At 40.9% G+C, this 24,309-nt stretch overlaps 1 protein-coding gene across 1 annotated transcript in view; it reads right to left on the bottom strand.

The window, feature by feature from the left end:
* BACH1 (BTB domain and CNC homolog 1) overlaps positions 1-24,309 on the bottom strand; it is a 65,470-nt gene that overhangs the window by 40,535 nt on the left and 626 nt on the right. The window contains 2 exon segments of the mRNA XM_030204290.1: positions 3,690-4,369; positions 4,372-5,029. Coding sequence (XP_030060150.1) covers positions 3,690-4,369; positions 4,372-5,029 — 1,338 coding nt within the window.

Genomic DNA, 24,309 nt, shown 5'->3' with positions numbered 1-24,309 from the left:
TGCACTACCCTTGAGGTTCTGGGTTTCAACATTCTACTTAAGAAACTAAATTTGGTTTCCAAAACTTCCCTCCAACATTTCCCTGTCATTGGTACCCACTGGTGTTCCCTCTAAGAAGCAACCTGATGCGTGCAAATTTTTTTTCAAGTGAGCGCCGAAAATAGACTAAACCAAAAAAGAGTGGCGGGGGGAGGGTTTCCCTCTGAGCTATGTAAGGAGCAAATTTAGCAAGCCGTGGTATATTGGCAACAGGTCTATAATTCTCTACTTTAGTTAGATCTGATCCTAGTGCCTTTGGAATAGGAATCAAGACAATATGAATCAAGGCATCAGAATAACTTCCAATCGCCTCGCCTATACTAGTCCCTACAGGCCTCAGTCTATCCTCAACTCCCTGCCAGAAGTGCTCACCTGAGGTGGCGTGCTTCAAACCCGGTACGCTCAAATACTGCTTCCTGGGCTGTGAATGATTATGTTCTCTGAAGGGTTGTGACCAGCGCCACACCACTTAGCTCATGGGTTGTGGAGGCAGAAAGATGATGTAAATCAGGTAAGACGCAGCAGTTCTCACAAAACAAATAAGATGTTCCAGTGCACACTGTCCAGCAGGGCTCCCTCAAACCTGGTACACTCAGATACTGCTTGCTGGGCTGTGAGCAATAACACTCTCTGAAGGGGCAGGGCCAACACTGTACTGCCTAGCTCACAGGCTGGTGAATTCCCGGGCTTGAGGTGCATCGGGGCGTCAGTGGAGAGGAAAACAGGGAGAAACAAGACAGTGAGCGAACACTGATCCGAAGTGAATAATACTCCCAGTTTGTATGAGTGATCTCTCACATGCTCACCTTAGAGGGAATACTGGTACCCACATGTATCAAGACAGGTGGCTTCTCCCCAGCACTGTCTAAAATCTTATCTAGATGTATGAGGTCCACCACCTTCAAATACCAGGCAGGCAAGTGGCCAAGCAATCCTCTTGGCCTGCAGCCCCCAGCTATATATATATATATATGCCTAATAATTAAATCTCCATCTAAAATGGTCATCCTAACCCTTCCCCTCCTGGGCAAGAGCCCCTTGAGATACCCAAGAACATAAGCACTGACATACTGGGTCAGACCAAAGGTCCATCAAGCCCAGAATCCTGCTTCCAACAGTGGCCAATCCAGGTCACAAGTACCTGGCAAGATCACAAAAAAAGTAAAACAGATTTTCTGCTGCTTATCCCAGGAATAAAGCGTGTATTTTCCCCAAGTCCATCTTAATAATGGCTTATGGACGTATTTTTTTTAGGAACTTGTCCAAACCTTTTTAAACCCTACTAAGCTAACTGCTTTTATCACATTCTCTGGTAAAGAATTCCAGACTTTAATTACATATTGAGGTAAGAAATCCTTCCTTTACTGCAGAACTGTCTGGCCTCTTTTCACCCATTCTGAACAGGATGCCTTCAGTAGAGAGCACCAGTTATACCCCAGAGATCACTCTCAGCCCCCGACAAGTTTCTCTACCTCTTGGTCACCAGGTTGGTTTTCTCTACAGAAGGCCCAGAACAGACTACTGGGTAACATGGGATTGGAAACATTCTGTCATAGCTCTGCTATGGACGCAGGGATTGCAAGAAGGCAAATATATGTTGACAGGTACCACACTACTTACACATGGAACCAAAGCAACACACTGGTATGTGAATGTGGCCATTATCAAACCCTTTAACCCAATCCTCTAACACCCTGTGTGTGCTGATGTCCTATTTGGGCGTGGGCATTATACACATTTATACATGGATAACCCTGCTCTGAGTTTTCTTATTTTCCCACTTCCTTCACAGGGGAAGTGATATACCTATTTTATACTGGCCTCCGGTTTCATCACTGAGTGTAAAATACTGCCCCCAGCTGTCCTTCCTCACAAATATGTTCGGTCTAATTAAGGGGTTTTACCTGTGGCTGTTTACTTCAGCACATTTTTGACCTTTATTTGTATTCATTTTTTGGAATACGAAGGGTAGTGTTTCCTAAGATGGCAGAGTTCTAATCTGTTCAAGGGATTAGTGCTTACTCTTGTTTTTCTTGTGTTAAATACTTCATTCTCAGCACTGTAATAGAAATATATGCTATGACACATTTTGAATATTTTGGGTTGTTGATGCTATTATATGCCTAAATACCTATGATAGTAGCTGTACTATCTGTGTAATCTATTTTTATAAAGACTCCTATCACCATCAGTCCTTCGGATGTGGAGGAGTGGCCTAGTGGTTAGAGCACCGGTCTTGACATCCAAAAGGTGGCCGATTCAAATTCCACTGCTGCTCCCTGTGATCTCAGTGCAAGACGATATTGTATGCCCTGGAGCGCAGACCCTGGCTTCAGGATCACTTCCTGTCACACTAAGGTAATACTCTCCTTTCAGGTGACCTCTCTCTTCCATGGCAGCACAGATACTGCTAGACAAAGTAGGACTTCTCTATGTTCCTATAGGTCTCTACTATATACCTCTGTCTGCCAGTCTAGCCCAGGGCTTCTCAACCCAGTCCTCGGGGCACACCAAGTCCCGTCAGGTTTTCTACATATTCACAATAAATATGAATGAGATTGGCATGCACTTCCTCCTTGGTTTACCAATCTCTAGTTAAACAAGCAGAGTAATTTAAAGACATTGAAATTACCTACTTCTAAGTCCATCTATTCAAGTTTGAACACAATTTCCCAGCAAATAAACACTCATCAGTGAAATTTTCCTCTCCAGAGTAGGTCCTGTCTCAGCACCTAATCAAAGGGGACTGTCTTATCTTAGAGTGACAAACACCTGCCCAAACTCAGACAACTTACAGAATTTTCTGAGTTCTAGGAGAGAAAAGCCAAAGCCAATTTGACTCCATCCGCTAATGTCACCCCACTTGCTTTGCTGTAGGATTTTGCTGTCCCTGGCGAACACCCATTCCAAGTATACAACTATGCTTTATCTACAATCATTTTCCGTGTTTCTATGTAAAGCTTTTCTAAAAACCTAGTCCAAGAAAGGTTTAATTACTCTAGTGACTCAAAGTTGGCTTGTACCTTATTTCTTGCTGTCACCACCTTGGGTGAAATCTCTTCAGAAAGGCAGTTAATAACATTTTTTGTACTATTGTTTTTTTGCTAAAAATATTAAAACGAGAATACAAAAAAAAAAATGTATCCCCTTCAGGCTAACAAAGCTGGTGCTGCTACTGTAAGCGCAGATACTGAAGGCGCATGAATACTGAACAAGTTGTACTCACACCTGACATTTTAGTGTAATATCAACACTGGGTTGAGTACCGTACCCCAATATATCTGAATTCATAATGGTGGGAGAAATGACTACATTAAAAAAAAAAAAAAAAAAAAAACTTTAAAAAACTTTGACGATATGTCCTATTAAGTTACAAATAAATCAGAAGGAAAAAGGAATATATGATTGTGCCTCATAGTTACAAAACAAATTTTTTACATTTTGCTAGCACTGCTGCTCAATGTGCAATTAGATCACATGATTCCAAATTTATCATACATATTCACTTTGTAAATTATAACTCTCACAATATCTACAAACCACCACTACCTTCTTGAATAGGGACTTTTGCAAGTGAAGCACAAAACTATAAAAGTTGTAAGAGACCTTTGAGCATTAAACAGGTTTGAAAAAATAGAAAAAATTCTCACCTCACATTCCTGTTCTTTTGTTGAACATGATTCGCTGTCTCCCTCAGTATCAGTTTCAGACTCTTCTCCCAAAGTTACAACACAAGAGTAAAGGCATTTTTCTTGCTGTTTCTCCTTGACATAATCTCCACTACTTAAATCAGAACTATTTGAACAGCCTTCTGTTGCCAAAGTATTAATAAAAGGGCACTGCACAGAACTGAGGGTTGTAAACGTTCTTTCAGGACTCTCACCAATTCTCATACCTAGCCATGGACACTCAGACTTTTTTTCGGAATTAATCTGTTCTGTACACACTCTTGCTGCAGGTAACAATGGTGCCTGGCATGCTGCCTCAGTATTATAAATTTCACTCCAGAACCCTTTAGCCAGGTGTTCAGCTACTTCTCTCTCCACGTTGCTGAGACTGGTTAGACTTAAGTTATTTTCTTCTTGCATGCCTAAGGCGGATGGTGGAACCTGTTTAGGGCTCAAATTTTCTCTTTGTTTTTCTTGTCCATTTTCAATATCTGCTGAACTTTTCTCAGCCAGGCCAGGCTCACTGTTGTGTAGACCACATGGCTCATAACTGGATGGAAAAGGCACTGAATGAAGGCCATGAAGTCCCACATCAGAACTTGAGGAAAGAGTATGCTCATCAGCTTGTTCTATAGAACATAATGCACTCGAGTATAAGCATCTGTTTCAGATTCTAAATCTTCTGTCCCTGCTACTTTCTGCATTTCAACTGAATGTGGTTCACATCTTGGTTTCTTTTTAGTATCTGCACTGTCATGAGACTTCTGAGAGTCACCGTTAGCAAAAGATTCACTTGATATGGACTGAACAACCTGAGAATTGGAAGTGGCACCTAGAGAGCAGATCTGGCCACTTTTAAAAGCTTTTTGGAACTTCCTGTATTTGGGGCAAAGGGAAGAGAAACCAGCAGTATTATGCTTCTCTAAGCAGAAGGCCTCACATCCTTGACTAGCATTGACTTGACAGTGAGCAGACCCTTCATCACTTTGGCATCTGTGAAACTTTGAACAAGGAATGCTGAGGTGCTCATTATCCAAAAATTCTTCAACTTCATCTATTTCTAAATCACCAGGATCAACGCAGGAAATTTTCTGGCTCACTTTCTCACAGAATGATTTGCAGCATTTCTTTCTGGGGTAGTCTTGCTGCTGATTTTCATTTTCTGAAAACTTGAATTTCAGAAATTGGAAGCATGATGCCTCTATGTTATGTACAGCCAATATTTCTGCACATTTACAGACTTCAGATATATTGTCTTTATTTAAAAGAAGCTTAGCAGTGTAGGCAAACTGAAGTAAAGGAGTGAAGCCTTTAACAGTCACCTGTGAAAAAACGGTAAAAAGTTTCTAGAACATGTTTCTTATTATGCCACATAAAAAGATAATACAACTGTAACACACTACCACTCTTTCATAAACAAGGAAGATAAGTCTACCATTCCAAGTTAAACTTCAGATTACAAAACAGAAAATAAGGAAAGATGCTTCATGCCATACAGCATTTTAACTATATACACAAAACTGTGAAAGATATTTCCCCTACTTATAACATCCCTCCCGCAACCCCCCCCCCCCAAAGAAAAGCTTACATTTCAGCTTTAAATTGCTTGCTCCATTTCACCTAGCCAACTAAAAAACTAAAGGGTTGAATTAGGATCTTCAAAGACTGAAGTTCTTCATGGTACTATGATATCAAATATTTTATTTGCAAAACTGAACACAATCCCTTCTTGAAAAAGAGCTAGTACTTAATAAACAAATCAGCATGCTGAATGTTCCACACAGAGGACATTTAAAGGGCAGGCGAGGCCATTTATTTATTTATTTGGATTTATTTATCGCCTTTTTGAAAGAATTCACTCAAGGCAGTATACATAAGAATAAATCAAACATAAGCAATAGAAAATTATAGCAGTAAAAATATTCAAATAACAATACAATTAGTTTCCAATCTATAAGTTTTCTGCATATGATACATGTGACAGCCCCAGTAATTTGAGGTAGAAAATATTTCCTATGCTTTATTTTTACGTTGAAAATTTTCCATTTCTAAGAATTGTTTCATAAAATTAATTCATAACAATGCATACCAGTACAATGCTAGACAAGCATGGAATTTGATTCAGCACACCATTTAAACTAAAATAAATTAATTAGAACCATAAACATATTTATAAACCAGACAGGCTATTTTAAATAGAATTCAAGATTATAATCTTAGCCAACATAAGGGGCTAACTTCACAAAACCTACTTTCTTTTTTTTTTTTTTTTGTTACATTTGTACCCCGAGCTTTCCCACTCTTGGCAGGCTCAATGTGGCTTACATGGGGCAATGGAGGGTTAAGTGACTTGCCCAGACTCACAAGGAGCTGCCTGTGCCTGAAGTGGGAATCTTGATCCAAAGATTAATCTAGCAGCTGTATTCAGTAGGCGTTGCGCATTTGTTGTTTATTTATGCCATAATAAAAAGAATTACAATAATCCAATAATGGAAGCAAAATTGCCTGTGCTATTGTTCGAAATCCACCAGGCCTTAAGGATGCTCTAATAGCTCAATTTCCTTACCAAAGCATTAATCTGGCGTTCATAAAATAGCTTAGAATCTAAAATTATACCAAGTAGTTTTCATTTATTATCAAATTTTAAAGGTGCACCTGAGGAAAGATGTATTATTTCATAAGAGACCTTCTGCTAGTCACCACACCGTACTTTCTGTGTATTCGGTTTAAAAAAGTTAGCCAAAGCCCAGCCATCTACTATCTATATAAATAATTCCCACCTCCAACGTTCTGAAGCTCACTCAGTACCACTCACCCTCACTCATACACTCGCCCTCAACCATGCCCCATCTCTATAGGTTCTCACCACCACTCACCCTCACTCATAGACCCGCCCTTAGCCACGCCCCATCTCTCTATAAAACACACCTCCAACGTTCTAATGCAGCCTCCTCCAAGTTATAACTTTGTAGTTGTGTAGATCACGATTTCCCCATGAGTGTATGCCCCGCCCTCGCGTCACAACATGATGATGTCGAGGGAAGAGCAATGGCACTCAACGAATAGCATCGCTCACCCACCCCGCCCTCGCGTCAAAACGTCATGACATCGAAGGCGGGTAATGAAAACAGAAAATGAGTTACTTGCCTCCGCAATGCCGCCGCAAGCCCCCCTACAAACATTTAAAGCGCAAGGTACGGACCACACGTCACCGTTTTCTTCTCTCTCAAAGGATCTCGGCCGCATGCTGCAAAATTTACTTTCCACTTTCTATCACTTAAACTGTGTCGCTGGTTGGAGAGCAAGGATGCGAAAGAACTGTTTGCGAAATGGTAGGGAAGCCGTGTGGGGAAAGGGGTTTTGTCTTGGTCTCTTTCTTCTTCCTGGCTTTCAGTCCGTCTCCCGCACTACGAGCGTGAGGACAGGGCGAGCGGTGGTCATACTTTTCTAAGCTGCCAGAAGTCTATTACAATATATTTTTGATACTGACGGGAGGTCTTACTAGATCTCTCTGCAGCTGCTTCAGGGGTTCCCCCCCCCCCCACACACACACACACACCTGGCGATGGTGCTGCAGGAACAGGCACTAACTGAGAAGGAGGGAGGGGAAGGGAAAACACTGCAACTGGGACACAAAACACTGGAACTGGGAGGGAGGGAGGGAGAGAGGGAGGGAGGAACGAACATGGAACTGGGAGGGAGGGAGGAAGGGTGGGTGGGAAAACACTGGAACGCAAAACCCTGTAACTAGGAGGGAGGGAGGGGTGGGAAAACTCTAGAACTGGGAGGGTGGGAGGGAGGGAGGGGAAAAACCCTAGAACTGGGAGGGGGTTGAAAAACACTGGAACTGGTGGGGGGGGGAGGGGAGGGCATACACTCTCATTCTCACACACACACTCTCGCACCCAGTCTCACTCTCTCTGTCACACACTCACACATTCACTCTCTATCACATACTCACTCTCACACACACTCTGAGGAAAAGCTTGCTAGCGCCCATTTCATTGGTTTCAGAAACGGGCCTTTTATCCTAGTTTTTATATAATACCTTATTAATGAAAAAGTATTCCCCAAAGAATCTTGAACAGGGCACAAAACAAAAATGTCATCCGCATATGATAATGAAAAAATGTTTAAAGACTAAGTAACTTCCCAGCAAATCATGATCCATGGTGTCAAATGCCTCGGAAATATCAAGTTGCAATAGGCCAGCTTCCTTACCCAAGGCTGTACATCGCTTTATTTCCATTATAAGCGCTATAAAGCATTGTCTCTGTGCTATGAATCGGGCGAAAACCATGCTGTGAGGAATGCAAATACAGAGATTCCTCTAAAAACAAACAAAAAAAAACGAGGATAGTTCACCAAAAACTCAAAGGAGTTTCACTATTTAAGGAATCCTCACCGCTGGTCTAAATATTTTCGACTTGAGTGAGATCTCTGTCTATATTTTTAGGAATGAAAGTACGAGCAATCGAAGCAATTTCATCAGGATAAACAACCTCCAGTAACATATTGTTTATAAATGCAGCAAGTCATTAAGATTTGAGAAGGAAAGGAGTCAAGATGGCGGCTCGAGCTGGAGACTCCGCGGTTAGCATGAGCTGAAACTCTGCTGTTCAACCTTATTTTCCTTCTCCATATGCTGCACACTAAGAGGAAGGGGGTGGTAAAGGGTTTACTACCGCCAGCCCAATTACCTGCCCCCGGTCAGCAAACGCTCCTGCATTATGTCTCCAGCACCCCAGCGAGAACCGGTGAGAGGGACCCCGCATTTGGATATGTAGAAGGAGTGACATCTCCACTAGGGGTAGAGACATCGCTATCCCCCCCGGACCTTAATCCACCGCTTTGCCCTGCAATCCAGCGGTCGAGTATTGAGGACGCGAAGGAACCGGAAGTCGGTGACCGAAGGCCCTCAGACGGAGGTACTCTGCCCCAGGAATCAGACGTTACAACCATGGAACATGCAGTTCCCCAAGCGGTAACTCTACAATCCATTTGGTCAGCTATCCAACAACTAACGACTCTGGCTACAAAAACTTCTCAGGATATGGCTTTGCTGGTAAATAAAATAGATGCTTTAACGTTAGCTCATGAGGATGTTAAAACAGATTTGTCTATTCAAAAAACTGAAATCTCATCTCTGAAAGCAGTAACAGATACTCTGATAAAAGATAAAATCAAGGTTTCCTTAAAATTAGAAACTCTTGAAAACTATAATAGACGTTTGAATCTACGGATTTTAAATTTTCCTGTTTCACCTGGAATCGCCCCGATTGATTTCTTGAAAAAATACTTGATGGAAGTTTTGGCTTATCTTCAATCTGCAATTCCACCGATAAATAATATTTATTATTTACCTGAATCTAAACAATCTAAGGCGAATCCAGCAGAAAAGATACAGACACCTGAACTGAATTTACAAGACATCAGCATTGTTGGAAGAATCTATATCAGAAGTATCAATTCGAAGGACGCTTTTGGTGTCATTCGTTTTTGAGCAGGATATGAATGCCTTATTAAGACTTTACTTTAAGAACTCAAATAAAGAATTTTTTGGTCATAAAATCTGGATCTTTCCAGATGTGGTTAGATCCACACAAGATCGTAGAAAAGCATTTCTTGCCTACAGAGAGGAGGTTAAAGCATTGGGAGCTTCTTTTGTACTGGCTTATCCATGCAAATGCTGTATTAAATACCTGGGAAATAAGTACATCTTTTTTGAACCAGATCAGCTTAAAACGTTTATAGATAGTAAGAAACTGTCCAGATAGTGATTGATGAGTATTAAGAAATAGTATATAAAGCTGGAGGTATACGAGCCAGGCCATTTACGTTAATGTATTACTTTTATGTTTCTCCTTCAACTAGATGTCCCCTCTCCCTATACTGATTGTGGTCTAAGAAAGCGATTTATCTTTTCTTTTTATGCTTATTTTACCTATTTTTTAGAGAAAGCATATTAGTTGTGGAGATTAATATTTTTTCCTTTTTGGATATTGATGAATAATGCTATTCCTCTAATTACTTCGCTGTATTTCTGATTTATAAGTATTATCTTGTAAATTTTGAAAACTTAATAAAGAAATAAAAAATAAATAAATAAAAAAAGATTTGAGAAGGAATTGCTTTTAAATTTTAAAAAATGGCCAAATATCCAAAGGACTTCCTTTCTTGGTCACCCTTCCCAGAATTTTTCCCGTCATTGTAGAAAAAAAGGGGAAAATTCTTTCCATAATTTATCTGCTGGTATATCAACTATCTGGTTAACCTGCAATTCAATCAATGCTAAATCAGCATCAATATTATTTAATACAAATAGCTGTCTAATGTTAACCTTAGATTGAAAAATGTTAGCAAGTTCTATGAGTACTAGTTAATTCAATATAAATTTTGAATAATGTTTTGGAAGCATTTTCAGAATCACTTACCTTTTTATCATAGAATTGAACTTTTGCTTCCATTATTGCCTTTTTATAATCCTGAATACTATTCCTCCAAGCCTGATACAAAATATAATCTCTAGTTTTTCTCAATTATCATTCTATCACTCAGCATTTCCTTTTCAAATCCTGCAAAATTTGAGTGTACCAGGGATTATCAGATTTTTTTTATTCTTTAAGTTTCTATGCAAAGGCGCTAACCTATCTAATACTCCAGAAATGGCAGTATTCCATACTTGAATTACCCCATGAGCATTTGAAGCAGTAGATTCTGTGTTAAGACCCTGTTCCAAAAAATATCTATATCTGGAAACCTACAAGACATAATTTCCTTTTTATTCTTCCAGCTATTTTCAATAATTACCAGATTTTCTGGAATTCTTAGAATGTAGAGAGACAATTGTCATGCTCAACCATTATCTCTAAAGTAAGCTATAAAATCCAGCATATGACCTCTTATGTGTTATAGTTATAGGACAGAACTGCAAGTTTAGTGACAACAGGAAATCTAAAGTAAAAGATGAATGGGAGGAAAAGTCTCAGAAGCTAAAATAAATGGCTCCATGCTATACACTCAAAGAGCTTTCAATCATCAGTACAAACACTTCCCATTAGTTAACATCCTGATAAATTCACAAAAATAATTATTGGCAGTGATAGAACTAAACAGCGTCAACACGTTTCAGTGAAGTAAAATTTTGATAGACTGATGTACTTCACTGCTCAATTTATTTGGAGCATATGCAACAACCACCATAATTTATTTATTACATTTGTACCCCGCGCTTTCCCACACACAGCAGGTTCAATGCGGCTTACATAGTAAATAGAATTATAAAGTATTGTTAGGAGAATACTACAAACTGAAATAAACATAGTAATAGTAAGGTTTTAAGAATATGTGAATTGAACATGGAAAGGTAAACAAGGCAATAATATCAGTAATCTTCACTACAAGGCCAAAGGGAGTTCCCTTAAGCTCCCGGTACAGTCATCAGGTTTTTAGTTTTTCAAGTCAGTGGAGAGAGGAAAACATAGCTACATTATAGAACTATTCCCTCCTCCCTCCCTTTTTGTTTTTGGGGGGGGGGGGGGGGGGTCCCACAGCAGTTCCCTTCGTTCCAGAGCCAGCTTCGGTTGTAACCATGACGTAAAGTGGTTGAGGGAGAGGGGGACGGAGCTTCAATACCGATACCAAAGGTACAGGAAAAGGTGAAGAAAGAATGGTGCCAGACAGGAGCAGACATGAGGTGGCTGCAAGCTACTTGTCGTCCCCCTTGCCCTGTTTGTTGTTGGTAAAGAGAGAGGAAGAGATATTTGATCCCAGAGAAGCAGCTGGTGCAGCTCAGACAAGGAAAGAGCATGGGTGCGAAAGAAAGAAAGAAAGAAAGAAAGAAAGAAAGAAAGAAAGAAAGAAAGAAAGAAAGAAAGAAAGAAAGAAAGAAAGAAACTGCTAGCTAACGTAAACAGCATTAAAAAAAGGGATATGATCTTACTGGCATACGGCCAGCAGTGTGAATAAAAAATGTCAGCTCTCCACCAGCCTTTTTGGATACAAAGTAGCCCCAGTTAAAAATGAGTGACGACCAGGAATGGGTGGATAGATAAAACAAAATCAATACAACATACCAGCATACCAGATTCTCACACCAGGAAATATTTGTTTTCAGATATTTTTCTGAAAGTAGGATAATTTGACTCAAGACTTCTATTTTTGAAGACAGTACGTGACATCTCCAAGTTTTAAATCTCATCTTATCCCACTGCTTTCCCAGACCCCTCTTTCCCTCACCATATCAGGGTAGGACTGGAGAAGTGGGCTCTCAGAAGCATTGGAGGCTGGACAGTGTGAAGACAGATGTTAAGATGGGGCTCAAAATGTCCAAAGACAGGGAATAATTAAAAAAAAAAAAGCAGCTTTATTTTTGGTTCAGAGGTTTCTGCACACTAATCTAATGTACAACTTACATCAGCCCAGTAGAGGTGTATTGGTGTTCTAGGAATTGATGCCCTAGACAAATGGGGTATCGAGGGAGAAGGAACTATAAGTGGATTGAAATCACCACTACCACTACAGCAGTAGCATGGAACACTCACATCCTACCCTTTAATAAGGCCTACTGGTACCCCAGGCAGAAAAGGAGAAGCCCGGTTCACACCCCACTGCGGCTCTTTGTGATCTTCAGAAAGTCACTTAACCCTCCACTGACTCAGACAGAAAACTTAAGATTATAAACCTTCTGAGAGCTACTGTACCTGAGCTACAACTAAGAGGCATAAACTAAATCCAAAATCCTTTCCTTACAATCCTGATAGGACAGTATCAAGATACTCAGCAGGCTCCGTGGTCTTTAAAGGCCTTGAAAAGCACAGTTGTTATGAACAAGAAGTTCATCCAACATAGGTTGATCCCATATGCCCCAAGATTTTTTTTTATGATTTTTTATATTTAAATCTATTTATTAGTTTCAATATTTAAACAAGCATTCTACTTGTACAGAAATATGTTAAATATAAGCCAAAAAAAGGAAACTATCATACATTATTATTCATAACATATCATTATATATATATTCAACGTTTCCTTAGACCACTATTCGGGGACATAGTCAAAACTTGAGAAGAATTATTTGTGGATTAACATACAATAAGGCTACACGTGGTGGCTTCACATGATTCTTATATTATTATCTCAGTTGTTTAGTATCTAGAAAGGATTTCAACTGTTCTGGAAGAAAAAAGGAATATTTAGTTTCAGCAAAACGGACCAAGCATTTACAAGGATATGCAAGGGAAAATGTCCCTCCCAGTTTCAGAACTTCTTGTTTCATTTTCAAAAACTCTTTCCTCCTGTCTTGGGTCTGTCGAGTAACATCAGGATAAATCCAGATTTTCTCCCCATAAAAAGGGGTCTTTGACATTTTAAAGTAAAGTCTCAAGATCACATTTAAGTCCTGTTCAAACACAAATGTAATTAGCAAAGTGGCTCTAATAGTTATTATTTCAGTTGATTGCATGCCCCAAGATTTTAAGAAGCAACAGCAGCCAGTGGCAAATGTTACACTTTACACCACAGAATTATCTTGAGAACGTGACTGGAGTTGTCTACCATGAATGTGCATATAACAGAGGTAGTGTGTGCAAATGCATCTCAAATATTCAGTGTGGATGTCTTGATAACCAGATTGCAGCACCCGAGGACCAGAGTTGCCTACCCCTCCTCTACACCATAAATATTACTAAGTCAGAATGTTGTCTTAGAGTAAAGCTTACTGTAGTGGTGATGTACAACTACTTTACCTTCCCATTATACACTAAGCACAATCACTACATTTTGAGCCTGAAAGCAAACTAAAAAAAAAGTGAATGCTTTCCTTCTGGCACATTATGGTGATACAAGGATAGCATGTTTGCTCAGGTTGATTTAACACATTGCATTTACCACCACTTTACTTCCTGAAGTTAAAATGGTTTAAGAACAGTATGTTCCTCCAGAAGTAGAAAACACTCAGCTGTGTGCAATCAGTGGACGACAAATACTCATAGCTTTCCATCATAAAAAACTTACTCTGAATTTTTATCCCTTCACCAATGAGAAACATGAAACTTAGAAGAGCAGGAGGACAGAATAAAATACATGCAATATCTTAAGATTATTAATGCACAAGGTAAGCATTTTTCAGTGAAAGTTCTAGAGCAAGGGTTTCTAAGTCTCAAGAAGGATAGATGCTGGAGCAGGGGTAGGGGAACCTTTATACAGAGTGCCATATGAATGTCAGTACTATCCTTGGCGGGCCACAACATTACATAATGTCAGAACAGGAAATGCAGAGAGCTCCACGAGAGCAAACTGACCCATGCTGTGGGCAAGGCAGAGGGTAGTGGAATTCCTCAGAGACCAGAGACCACTGCAACGACAGGGCCATCTGCAGGGCTGCATCTGGGCCCTTGCCCAAGGCACCACTTCCAATGTTGCAGCCACAGACCCCAGGAACCGTAAATGGTCCCACAAAGCTCACACAACCGGCGAATCTGCAAAAACGGCTTCTCTGCCCAGTCTTCCAGGAGGAACACTATCACCCAAGCAGTATCGAATCGGAGTCTCAGATACTCCAGGACCTAGGAGGGGACCAGGTGACGCTTACCTCGATTCACTACCCAACCAAGGGGCTCCAGTCGAGAAATAACTTGAGCGGTGTCCAGGATGGCCCCTTAGTGTAATCCACCCACCCTGATCAGTCATCCTGGTAGTGATGTACTCTGATCCCCTGGTAATACAGATAAGCCACCACCACAACTTTGGAGATGGTGCAGGGGGGCCATAACAAGGCCAAAGAGAAAGGCCTGGAACTGGTAATGGCTCCCCAGAACATAGAAGCGAAGGCAATACTTGTGAGTAGCTGTGATGGAGATGTGCAAATAGGCCTCCGTGAGGTCCAAAGACATCAAGAATTCACCTAACCAGACCAAGGCAATCACAGACCGGAGCGTTTCCTTAAGAAAATGCTGCACTCTCAAAGAGGCATTTACCCCCTTCTAGTCAACGATCCATCCTTCTTGGGGACCTCCAAGTAAATAAAATAATGACCCTGAACTTGCTCTTCGCAAGGCACCTGTTCCAATGTTCAGAGAGCTAGAAGGTGATTGACAGCAAGGGTCTGAGCCCTTTCTCTGAGCCACATGAGAAAGCCATGAAGGCATAGGGAATTGGGGCAGGCGAGTTCCAGTGAGTAACTCCTCTAGTAACTCCTCTCGATCACCTCCAGGACCCACTGGTCCAATATGATGTGGGTTCACTGTGAGGAAGAGGGATAACCTGGCCTCCACTTGCACCACCGAGGAACTTCATATGTTCTCACTAAACAGGACGGGCCACTGTTGAACCATCTGCGGATGAAAAGGCCTCACCAAGCTAGAGGACTAAGCGAGAGCACATTGAGTTGTTCAAAAACAGCTTAAGCCCTGGAAGCTCCTCTGCCTCAGTTCCAGAAACCAAAGGAGCCTGGCCTATTCCATGTCCTTTACCAGTTTCTCCAGGTCCTCCCCAAAGAGCAAGCAACTCCTAAAGGGTAGCTGACTAAAGTTTCAATAAGACGCGAAAGTTCCTGACGACAGAAAAGCCGGATCACACAAGACTGCTCTTCCTCCTTCTCCTCCTCCCACAGAGGAGAATCCTCCAAACCCGAGTCCAAGAGGGACTAGAGGGTCTGAGGCAATATCCAGCTCCTCCCCCGGACTCCCCAGAGCTGACCGCGACATCCAAGACCCCACAGTGAATATTGCAAGCATTAGATGACAAGATAGCGCATGTATTTCCCTTGAGAAAGCTCCGGGCGAAACAGGATCCCATTGGGAACCAAAAATAAAATGTGTTTATTTTTATCAGAGAAATGAAAGACTGAATATGGCATGTTGAAGCTTTAAAGATTTTGCAAGACTATAAAAATTAGACTATAACTAAAAATAAACATAGGGTACCATGGGTTTTTTGATCATATTCAGTGCACTCCATTTAAGTGCACATCAGATAAGCGCATGCTCTGTTTAACTGCATGCCGTACTTCGGTCCCGTTTTTGGCGCCATCAATTTCTTTGGGGATAAACTTTGGTTTAGCGCACCACTTATAAGTGTAAGATTCGCTTATATGCATGGTTTAAGACCTCTCCTCTGCAGGAAAGACTCCGCATAAGCACACGCACGGAATATGGAAGCCGATTGGCATGTGACAAAGGGGCGATAAATTTGAAATCTCATTGGTTAACTGCCTCAGGCAGAATAAGCGAAAGAAAGTTGTTAGAGTGTACAATGGAGTCGTCGTCATCGCGCAACTGTAAGACTTTAACACTGGCTGAACGAATAGAAGTTCTTAAAAAATTAGAAAACAAAGTTAAGCATCAATTGCTAAAGAATATGGTGTCAATCCCAGTCAAATTTCACGTATCTTGAAGCAGAAAGATCAGCTTCTGGAAAACCGGCAAAACAATACAAATTCACACCGGAAACAAAAACGGGCGGGAAAAGTTGAGCAGGTAGATGCTCTTCTTCGGTGGTTTTCTCAAGTCAGGAGCAGACAGTTTCCTGTCAGTGGTTCACTGCTTATGGAGAAAGCTAATCAGCTAGCTGAAAGTCTTGGACTAACTGTATTCAAAGCCACTGTTGGATGGTTGGAAAGATGGAAGGAGAGGAACAGCATAAAATTCAAGAAACAACATGGTGAAAAACAAGACGCTGATGACTTTGGTGCTGAAAATTGGGTTGTTTCAGTTCTTCCTACCATCTTGAACGAGTTTGCACCTCGTGACATTTTCAATGCTGACGAAAACGGTCTCTACGGGCGAGCGATTCCTGATGGAAAACTTGCATTCAAACAAGCCAAAACTACAGGAAGTAAAACGTCGAAGGACCGACTGACGAGCCTCCTTTGCTGCAATATGGATGGAAGTGAGAAGTTGGAACCACTCGTCATTGGAAAAAGCAAACAGCCCCGTTGCTTCAAGAATGTTAAGCGACTTCCTGTGTCATACGAGGCTAATGCAAATTCATGGATGACTGGGGAAATTTGGAAGCAGTGGCTAAAGAAGTTAGACACTAGAATACGGGCACAAAAGCATCAGATTTTGTTGCTTTGTGATAATTGTGCCACACACAGTGATGATGTCAGGCTGTCTTACGTCAAGGTGGTCTTCCTGCCACCAAACACTACCTCTCTGATTCAACCTATGGATCAGGGCATAATAGCCAATTTCAAAAAACATTATCGGGCTCTTGTGCTACGTCATCTGATGAGCGTTATGGATGACCAGACTGGCAAGGATAAACGTGCTGTTGAACTAGCTTGTAATCTATCACTGTTGGATTCCCTACATATGCAGAAAGAAGCCTGGAATCATGTTACACAGGCAACCATTGTGAACTGCTACAAGCGGGCAAGCTTTGTTAAGGATTTGGAGAGGGACGAAACAGATGCAGCTGTTGCAAACGCGTCAGATAAACAGGCTATTGACATCCCAGCCGGTGTTACTGAAGAGGAGTTTCATCACTACGTAGCTGCTGATTACGATCTACAAACAGCTGACGACAGCACTGATATCCAGATATGTACCTACACGCAGGCAACGGCTGATGATGAAACAGATGATGAAATGAGCAGCGAGGCACATGCTGACGAAATTCAACAACCTCCTGTCACTTTTGCAAGAGCGCTGGAGAGTCTCAACAACGTACGGGCCTATCTGGAGGCCACTGGATGTCAGTGCTATGACAGTTTTTACCATTTGGCAGACAGTCTATGGAACTCACAGACACAATAGTGTACAGAGGACTATGACTGATTATAGAAATGATAAGTAGTAGTAGTACTTCAAATAAGCCTAACGTCAGTTAACGGAAACTATATAACGTCAGTTAATGGAGACTGTATACTGTATGTATAAAACAGTACTGTACATACGTTTATCAGAAATGTAAGGAGGGGTGACAAAAATTTCTTCAGGTATATTAGTGAAAGGAGAATGACTAAAAAGGGAATTGTGAGACTAAAAGATACTGCGAACCGCTATGTGGATAATGATGAAGAAAAAGCAAATTTGCTAAATAGATAGATATTTTTGTTCTGTTTTCACAGAAGAAAATCCTGGAGAAGGACCACGATGGACTGGAAATAGTACAAATTAGAATGAAGTGGATAGAGCACCATTCACGGAAGAAAATGTGTATCAACAACTTGAAAAGCTAAAGGTGGACAAAGCCATGGGACCGGACGGGATCCACCCCAGGATATTGAGGGAGCTCAGAGAGGTTTTGGCGGGTCCTCTTAAAGATTTGTTTAATATATCCTTGCAGACGGGAGAGGTTCCGAGGGATTGGAGAACGGCGGAGGTGGTCCCTCTTCACAAAAGTGGTGATAGGGAAGAAGCTGGAAACTACAGGCCGGTAAGCCTCACTTCGGTTATTGGAAAAGTAATGGAAGCGATGCTGAAGGAAAGGATAGTGAATTTCCTGGAAGCCAATAAGTTGCAAGATCCGAGACAACATGGTTTTACCAAAGGGAAATCGTGCCAAACGAATCTCATTGAGTTCTTTGATTGGGTGACAGGAGAATTGAATCAGGGACGAGCTATAGATGTAATCTACTTAGATTTCAGCAAAGCTTTTGACACGGTTCCCCACAGGAGGCTCTTAAATAAACTGGATGGGCTGAAGATAGGACCCGAAGTGGTGAACTGGATTAGGAACTGGTTGACGGACAGACGCCAGAGAGTGGTGGTGAATGGAATTCGCTCGGAGGAGGGAAAGGTGAGTAGTGGAGTGCCTCAGGGATCGGTGCTGGGGCCGATTCTGTTATTTGTGAGTGACATTGCCAAGGAGTTAGAAGGTAAAGTTTGCCTATTTGCGGATGATACTAAGATCTGTAACAGAGTGGACACCCGGGAGGGAGTGGAAAACATGAAAAAGGATCTGAGGAAGCTAGAAGAATTGTCTAAGGTTTGGCAATTAAAATTCAATGCGAAGAAATGCAAAGTGATGCACTTAGGGAATAGAAATCCACAGGAGACGTATGTGTTAGGCGACGAGAGTCTGATAGGTACGGACGGAGAGAGGGATCTTGGGGTGATAGTATCTGAAGATTTGAAGGCGACGAAACAGTGTGACAAGGCGGTGGCCGTAGCTAGAAGGTTGTTAGGCTGTATAGAGAGAGGTGTGACCAGCAGAAGAAAGGGGGTGTTGATGCCCCTGTATAAGTCGTTGGTGAGGCCCCACCTGGAGTATTGTGTTCAGTTTTGGAGGCCGTATCTTGTTAAGGATGTAAAAAGAATTGAAGCGGTGCAAAGAAAAGCTACGAGAATGGTATGGGATTTGCGTTACAAGACGTATGAGGAGAGACTTCCTGAACAAAACATGTATACTCTGGAGGAAAGGAGAAGCAGGGGTGATATGATACAGATGTTCAAATATTTGAAAGGTATTAATCCGCAAACGAACCTTTTCCGGAGTTGGTAAGGTGGTAGAACGAGAGGACATGAAATGAGATTGAAGGGGGGCAGACTCAAGAAAAATGTTAGGAAGTATTTTTTCATGGAGAGAGTAGTGGATGCTTGGAATGCTCTCCCACGGGAGGTGGTGGAAATGAAAACGTTAACGGAATTCAAACATGCGTGGGATAAGCATAAAGGAATCCTGTGCAGAAGGAATGGATCCTCAGGAGCTTAGTCAAGATCGGGAGGCGGGGCAGACTTATACGGTCTGTGCCGGAGCTGGTGGTGGGAGGCGGGGCTGGTGGTTGGGAGGCGGGGATAGTGCTGGGCAGACTTATACGGTCTGTGCCAGAGCCGGTGGTTGGGAGGCGGGGATAGTGCTGGGCAGACTTATACGGTCTGTGCCCTGAAGAGCACAGGTACAAATCAAAGTAGGGTATACACAAAAAGTAGCACATATGAGTTATCTTGTTGGGCAGACTGGATGGACCGTGCAGGTCTTTTTCTGCCGTCATCTACTATGTTACTATGTCAAGCATTTTGGATCACAATGGTTAAGTGCACGCTCCGGTTAACTGCGTGTATTTCTTTGGGCCCAGACCCTTGCACTTAAGCAGATTGCACTGTATATATAAAATTTATTGGTGTTTTCAGCACTGAGTGTTTAGACTCACAGTTTTGTTTATAGAAATCCTTTAACTAATAGCCAGTTCAAATTCTGAAGCCAGCCTCCTACTGGTACCAAAAAGAACAGACCCTTGGTGCAACATTAAATAACAAAAGACCACTCTAATATTTCAAATGTGAGTATAGAAACCTCAGAGCCACTGGAGTGTAAATAAATATTGCATATTCAAAAATAATTAAGACTACTCACCTGACTCATGGCACTGAAATCTTAAAAACATCAATTCAGGAAGTCAGCAGTATTAAGTGCTTGTTTTGATTTAATTCTGAATTTGGATACTTTAAGACCAACAATGGTTATTACATCAGCAATTGATTACAGCTAAACAGCAGATATGTATACTCGAGTATCTCTGGTGTCTTTACACACACATTTGAAATATTAAGGTGGTCATTTTTTATTTAGGTCAGAGTGGTCTTTGTTTCCTATTACTGCAAAGCGTTTTTCTACTAGTTTCAAATTTGATACCTAAGGTATGATCTGCAGCTATAATTATGACTGACACATTTGTTTCTAGTCGCCTTATTAAAATAGTACAGGACTGTAATGTAATCTCAGTGACAACCTACATTCCGATAGCTGATAAGACATCAAAAATGATTGCAGTCTTATTCTATATAAGCCATGAAGACGTGGCAAATCCCAGATTTAACATTCTCAAATTGAAGTTGCCCATCTCCCTTCATTTTATTTCAAACTGATCTAAACCCTTGGTCTTCATTCCCAGTTGAAGGCAATCAATGGGTCAGGTTTTCATCCCTAAAGAATATGCATGAAAGATTTTGCATGCCTACTACCTCTATTTTATGCATTTCTCCTTCGTGCATATTCTTTGAGAATATCCTGAAAATCTGACCCGTTGTTGGTCCTCTAGGGCTGGGAATAAAAGACCAAGAATCTAAACTCTTAGATTCCAATATCAGACATTTTATTTCTAACTTCAATACAATTCACATTCAAATCACCCCATGTTGTTCTCTCTCCACCTTCAGTTACTCTGGTTAAGTGTCTGATTTTTTCTTGTTACTCTCTGCTATTCTAGGTTCCATGCTTTGATCATCATCCACTTAACTGATAAATTTTATGTAATCATACGTTCTCTTTTTATCCTTCTTTAGCGGCAACTTCCCTCCAGACATGCTCTTGCTTCTCGGTACTTAATCCCACCAAAAGTAAAGGTATTTTCTTCCGCATCTAGGTTCAGGTGTCATGCCTACTCTCCAGCAGACTGCAACCTTTATTTTCTGGTTCTGGAAGTCACTCACAGTTGTCTGTGTCCTTTAGCACATTTCTTCTACCTAACCACAATATCCACAAATCTGCACTTATTTTTCAGGCTTGTTACTTTCTTCTCCATGCTGTCTGCCTTGCTCAGAATACTGCAATAGCATCCACTGGATTTCTAGATTTCATTCTTCAAATATGTCAGAATTCTGCCATTTCATTCATTTCTTCAACTTTATTAGTGACAATCTGCTCTTCTCCTTTTTTTTTTTGACTTACCAGTAAAGCAACTTATTTCCAAACTGCTTGTCTTCACCTATAAATATATACATGGCCTCACTCCACAGCTCTGAATGCTCTCCAATACTAAACAGGCGTTTCACCACAAAGTCTGCCTTCTAGATTATATTACCATCTGACATTCATGAGGCCCCCTAGTCATGTCTCTTCTTGCCTATCCCAAAGCCCATCCCTTTGAAACCTGCATTTCTACAAAACTAATGTAGAAAATCTAATATTACTCATTCTAAAAATAACATAAATCACTCATTCTTTTTGCTTAGTTAAATACTCTTATGTTTTCCTTAAATGCTGACCTGTGGCCATAAAAATCTTGGTATTAAAACCTTGAAATTATGAAAATAACAAAATAGAATTGTCTGACATACACCATACTTTGGCCTTTATGCATTTATCTGGAAATGAACGAACAGAGGTCAACCTAGTCACAGTAACATAACAAAAGACAGCACCTAAAGAACAGCATGGCCAATCCAGTCTGCCCAGAAAGGCTGCCAGAGTTCTACCTGTGACTCTGTGCAGGTTACCCCACTGTGTCTTTAAGGTTAAAACTGACACCCAGTGAGGTCTACCCCATTCCTTGTTTAAAAAAAAAAAAAAAGTGGAAATGCTCTGACTTGTATTCCATCTTCATGCTACATAGGGAACCTCTGTCTATCCCACATCTTCTTAAATTCCGTCCCTGTTTTCGACTGCACCACTTCCCATGGTTATATCATTCCATTGTTTACACGATGACCTAAAATCCTGGGTTTCCACTATAACAAGTGCTCAACTATACTTTTCAGACACCTGCTTTTGGTTCACGTAATTTATAAAAAAAAAAAATAAAAACATTAGATAAATTTCAACTTTACCTGTCCAATTATTAACTTTCAATATTTAAGGGAATAAGAACATAAGAATTGTCATACTGGGACAGCCTGAAGGTCCATCAAGACCAGTATCCTGTTTCCAACAGTGTCCAATCCAGGTTACAAGTACCCGGCAAGATCCCAAAACAGTACAATACATGTTATGCTACTTATCCTAGAAATAAGCAGAGGATTTTCCCAAGTCCATCTTAATAATGGCTTATGGACTTTTCTTTTAGGAAGCTAGCCAAACCTTTTTTAAACCCCGCTAAGCTAACTTCTTTTACAACAATCTCAGGCAACAAATTCCAGAGTTTAAATTATACATTGAGTGAAGAAATATTTTCTACGATTTGTGTTAAATTTACTACTTTGTAGCTTCATTGCATGCCCTTTAGTCCTAGTGTTTTTGGAAAGAGCAAACAAGCGATTCACGTCTAACCGTTTCACTCCACTTACTATTTTATAGACCACTATCATATCTCTCTCCCCCCGCCCAGCCATTTTTTCACCAAGCTGAAGAGCCCTAGCCGCTTCAGCCTTTCCTCATTGGGAAGTTGTCCCATCCCCTTTATCATTTTCATCAACATTCCTGTAACTTTTCTAATTCCACTACATCTTTTTTGAGATACGGTGAACAGAACTGCACACAGTATTCACGGTGCAGTCACACCATGGAGTGACACAAAGGCATTATAACATCCTTATTTTTGTTTTCCATTCCTTTTCTAATAATACCTAACATTCTATTTGCTTTCTTCGCTGCCGCTGCACGCTGAGCAGAGGGTTTCAACGTATCAACGATGACCCCTAGAGTCTTTTCCTGGTCGGCGACTCCTAATGTGGAACCTTGCATCACATAGCTATAGTTCAGGTTCCTCTTTCCCACATGTATCACTTTGCACTTGCTCACATTAAACGTTATCTGTCATTTGGATGCCCAGTCTCCCAGTCTCGTAAGGTCCTCTTGCAATTTTTCACAATCCTCTTGCGATTTAATAACTCTGTCGTTAGCAAATTTAGTTACCTCACTAGCTATTCCCATATCTAGATCATTTATAAATATGTTAAAAGGCTGTGGTCTCAGCACAGACCCCTGCAGAACCCCACTTTCAACCCTTCTCCATTGAGAATATTGACCACTGAAACCTACTCTCTGTTGTCTATCTTTTAACCAGTTTTTAATCCACAATAAAACACTACCTCCTATCCCATGACTTTCCAACTTCCTCTGGAGGCTTTCATGATGTACTTTGTCAAATGACACAGAACTCAACTGACAACTTCCTCCTGCAGTAAATCTTTCCAATATACACCGTCTGTGCTGTAAAGAAGCTTCTTTAAAAGGAAAGGTTAGGTCACCAGCTATGCAGGTAACTTGGAACACCTGAAACTGATATGTCCAGGTAGGGACGTTCACAATTCTCTTACATGAGCCTCTGTAAAATACATACAAGGGTGTCAGTAAATATATATGTATTTGCTACCACATACAGCAGGTGCAGCAAGTTCAAAAAATCTACAAATGCCAGAAAAGTATGGCCCCCTCAACATCTTATATATATGTCATTAATTATATGGAAGTACCAATTTTTGCTACATCTACATGTATGATAGACATATACATAACAAGTGCAGCCAATTAATAAAAAAAAAGTTACTTTTTACATTTTGAAGGCTAAAGTATGATAATTGGGGAGGGGGGGGGGGGGGGGTTGTACTAAGCGCACAATTACCCTTCAATCACTTGTTTCAAGCCCTGGCCAAAAAGAATATTTTACAGAACTGTGTATGTGTGCTTCAGAAGGATTGCAAAAGTCAAATGAAAAAAATTTTGAACTATACCTATATACCATTGTCAGATGGGAAATAGACATTTTTAACCCACCCAAACCGTGCCCACTTTAGATCTGTGCATTCCGGGCCATCCACATATGTAAACAGCAGCATTCTCAAATTACCATTTATATATGTATGTAATCTGCACATAAATGACATGCAATTTTTCTAAAATAAGCTAAATATTTAATACTAGAAGCCAAAGGTTCTAACCACCAACATACACCTATAAATCCAGCATGCACATTAACTGGCAAAGTTGCCAAAGTGAGCTT

This window comes from Microcaecilia unicolor, chromosome 5 (assembly GCF_901765095.1).
Source record: "Microcaecilia unicolor chromosome 5, aMicUni1.1, whole genome shotgun sequence".
NCBI classification, from domain to species: Eukaryota; Metazoa; Chordata; class Amphibia; order Gymnophiona; family Siphonopidae; genus Microcaecilia; species Microcaecilia unicolor.
Note: the sequence above shows the minus strand (reverse complement) of the source record. Positions and strands in the feature narration are given on the sequence as shown.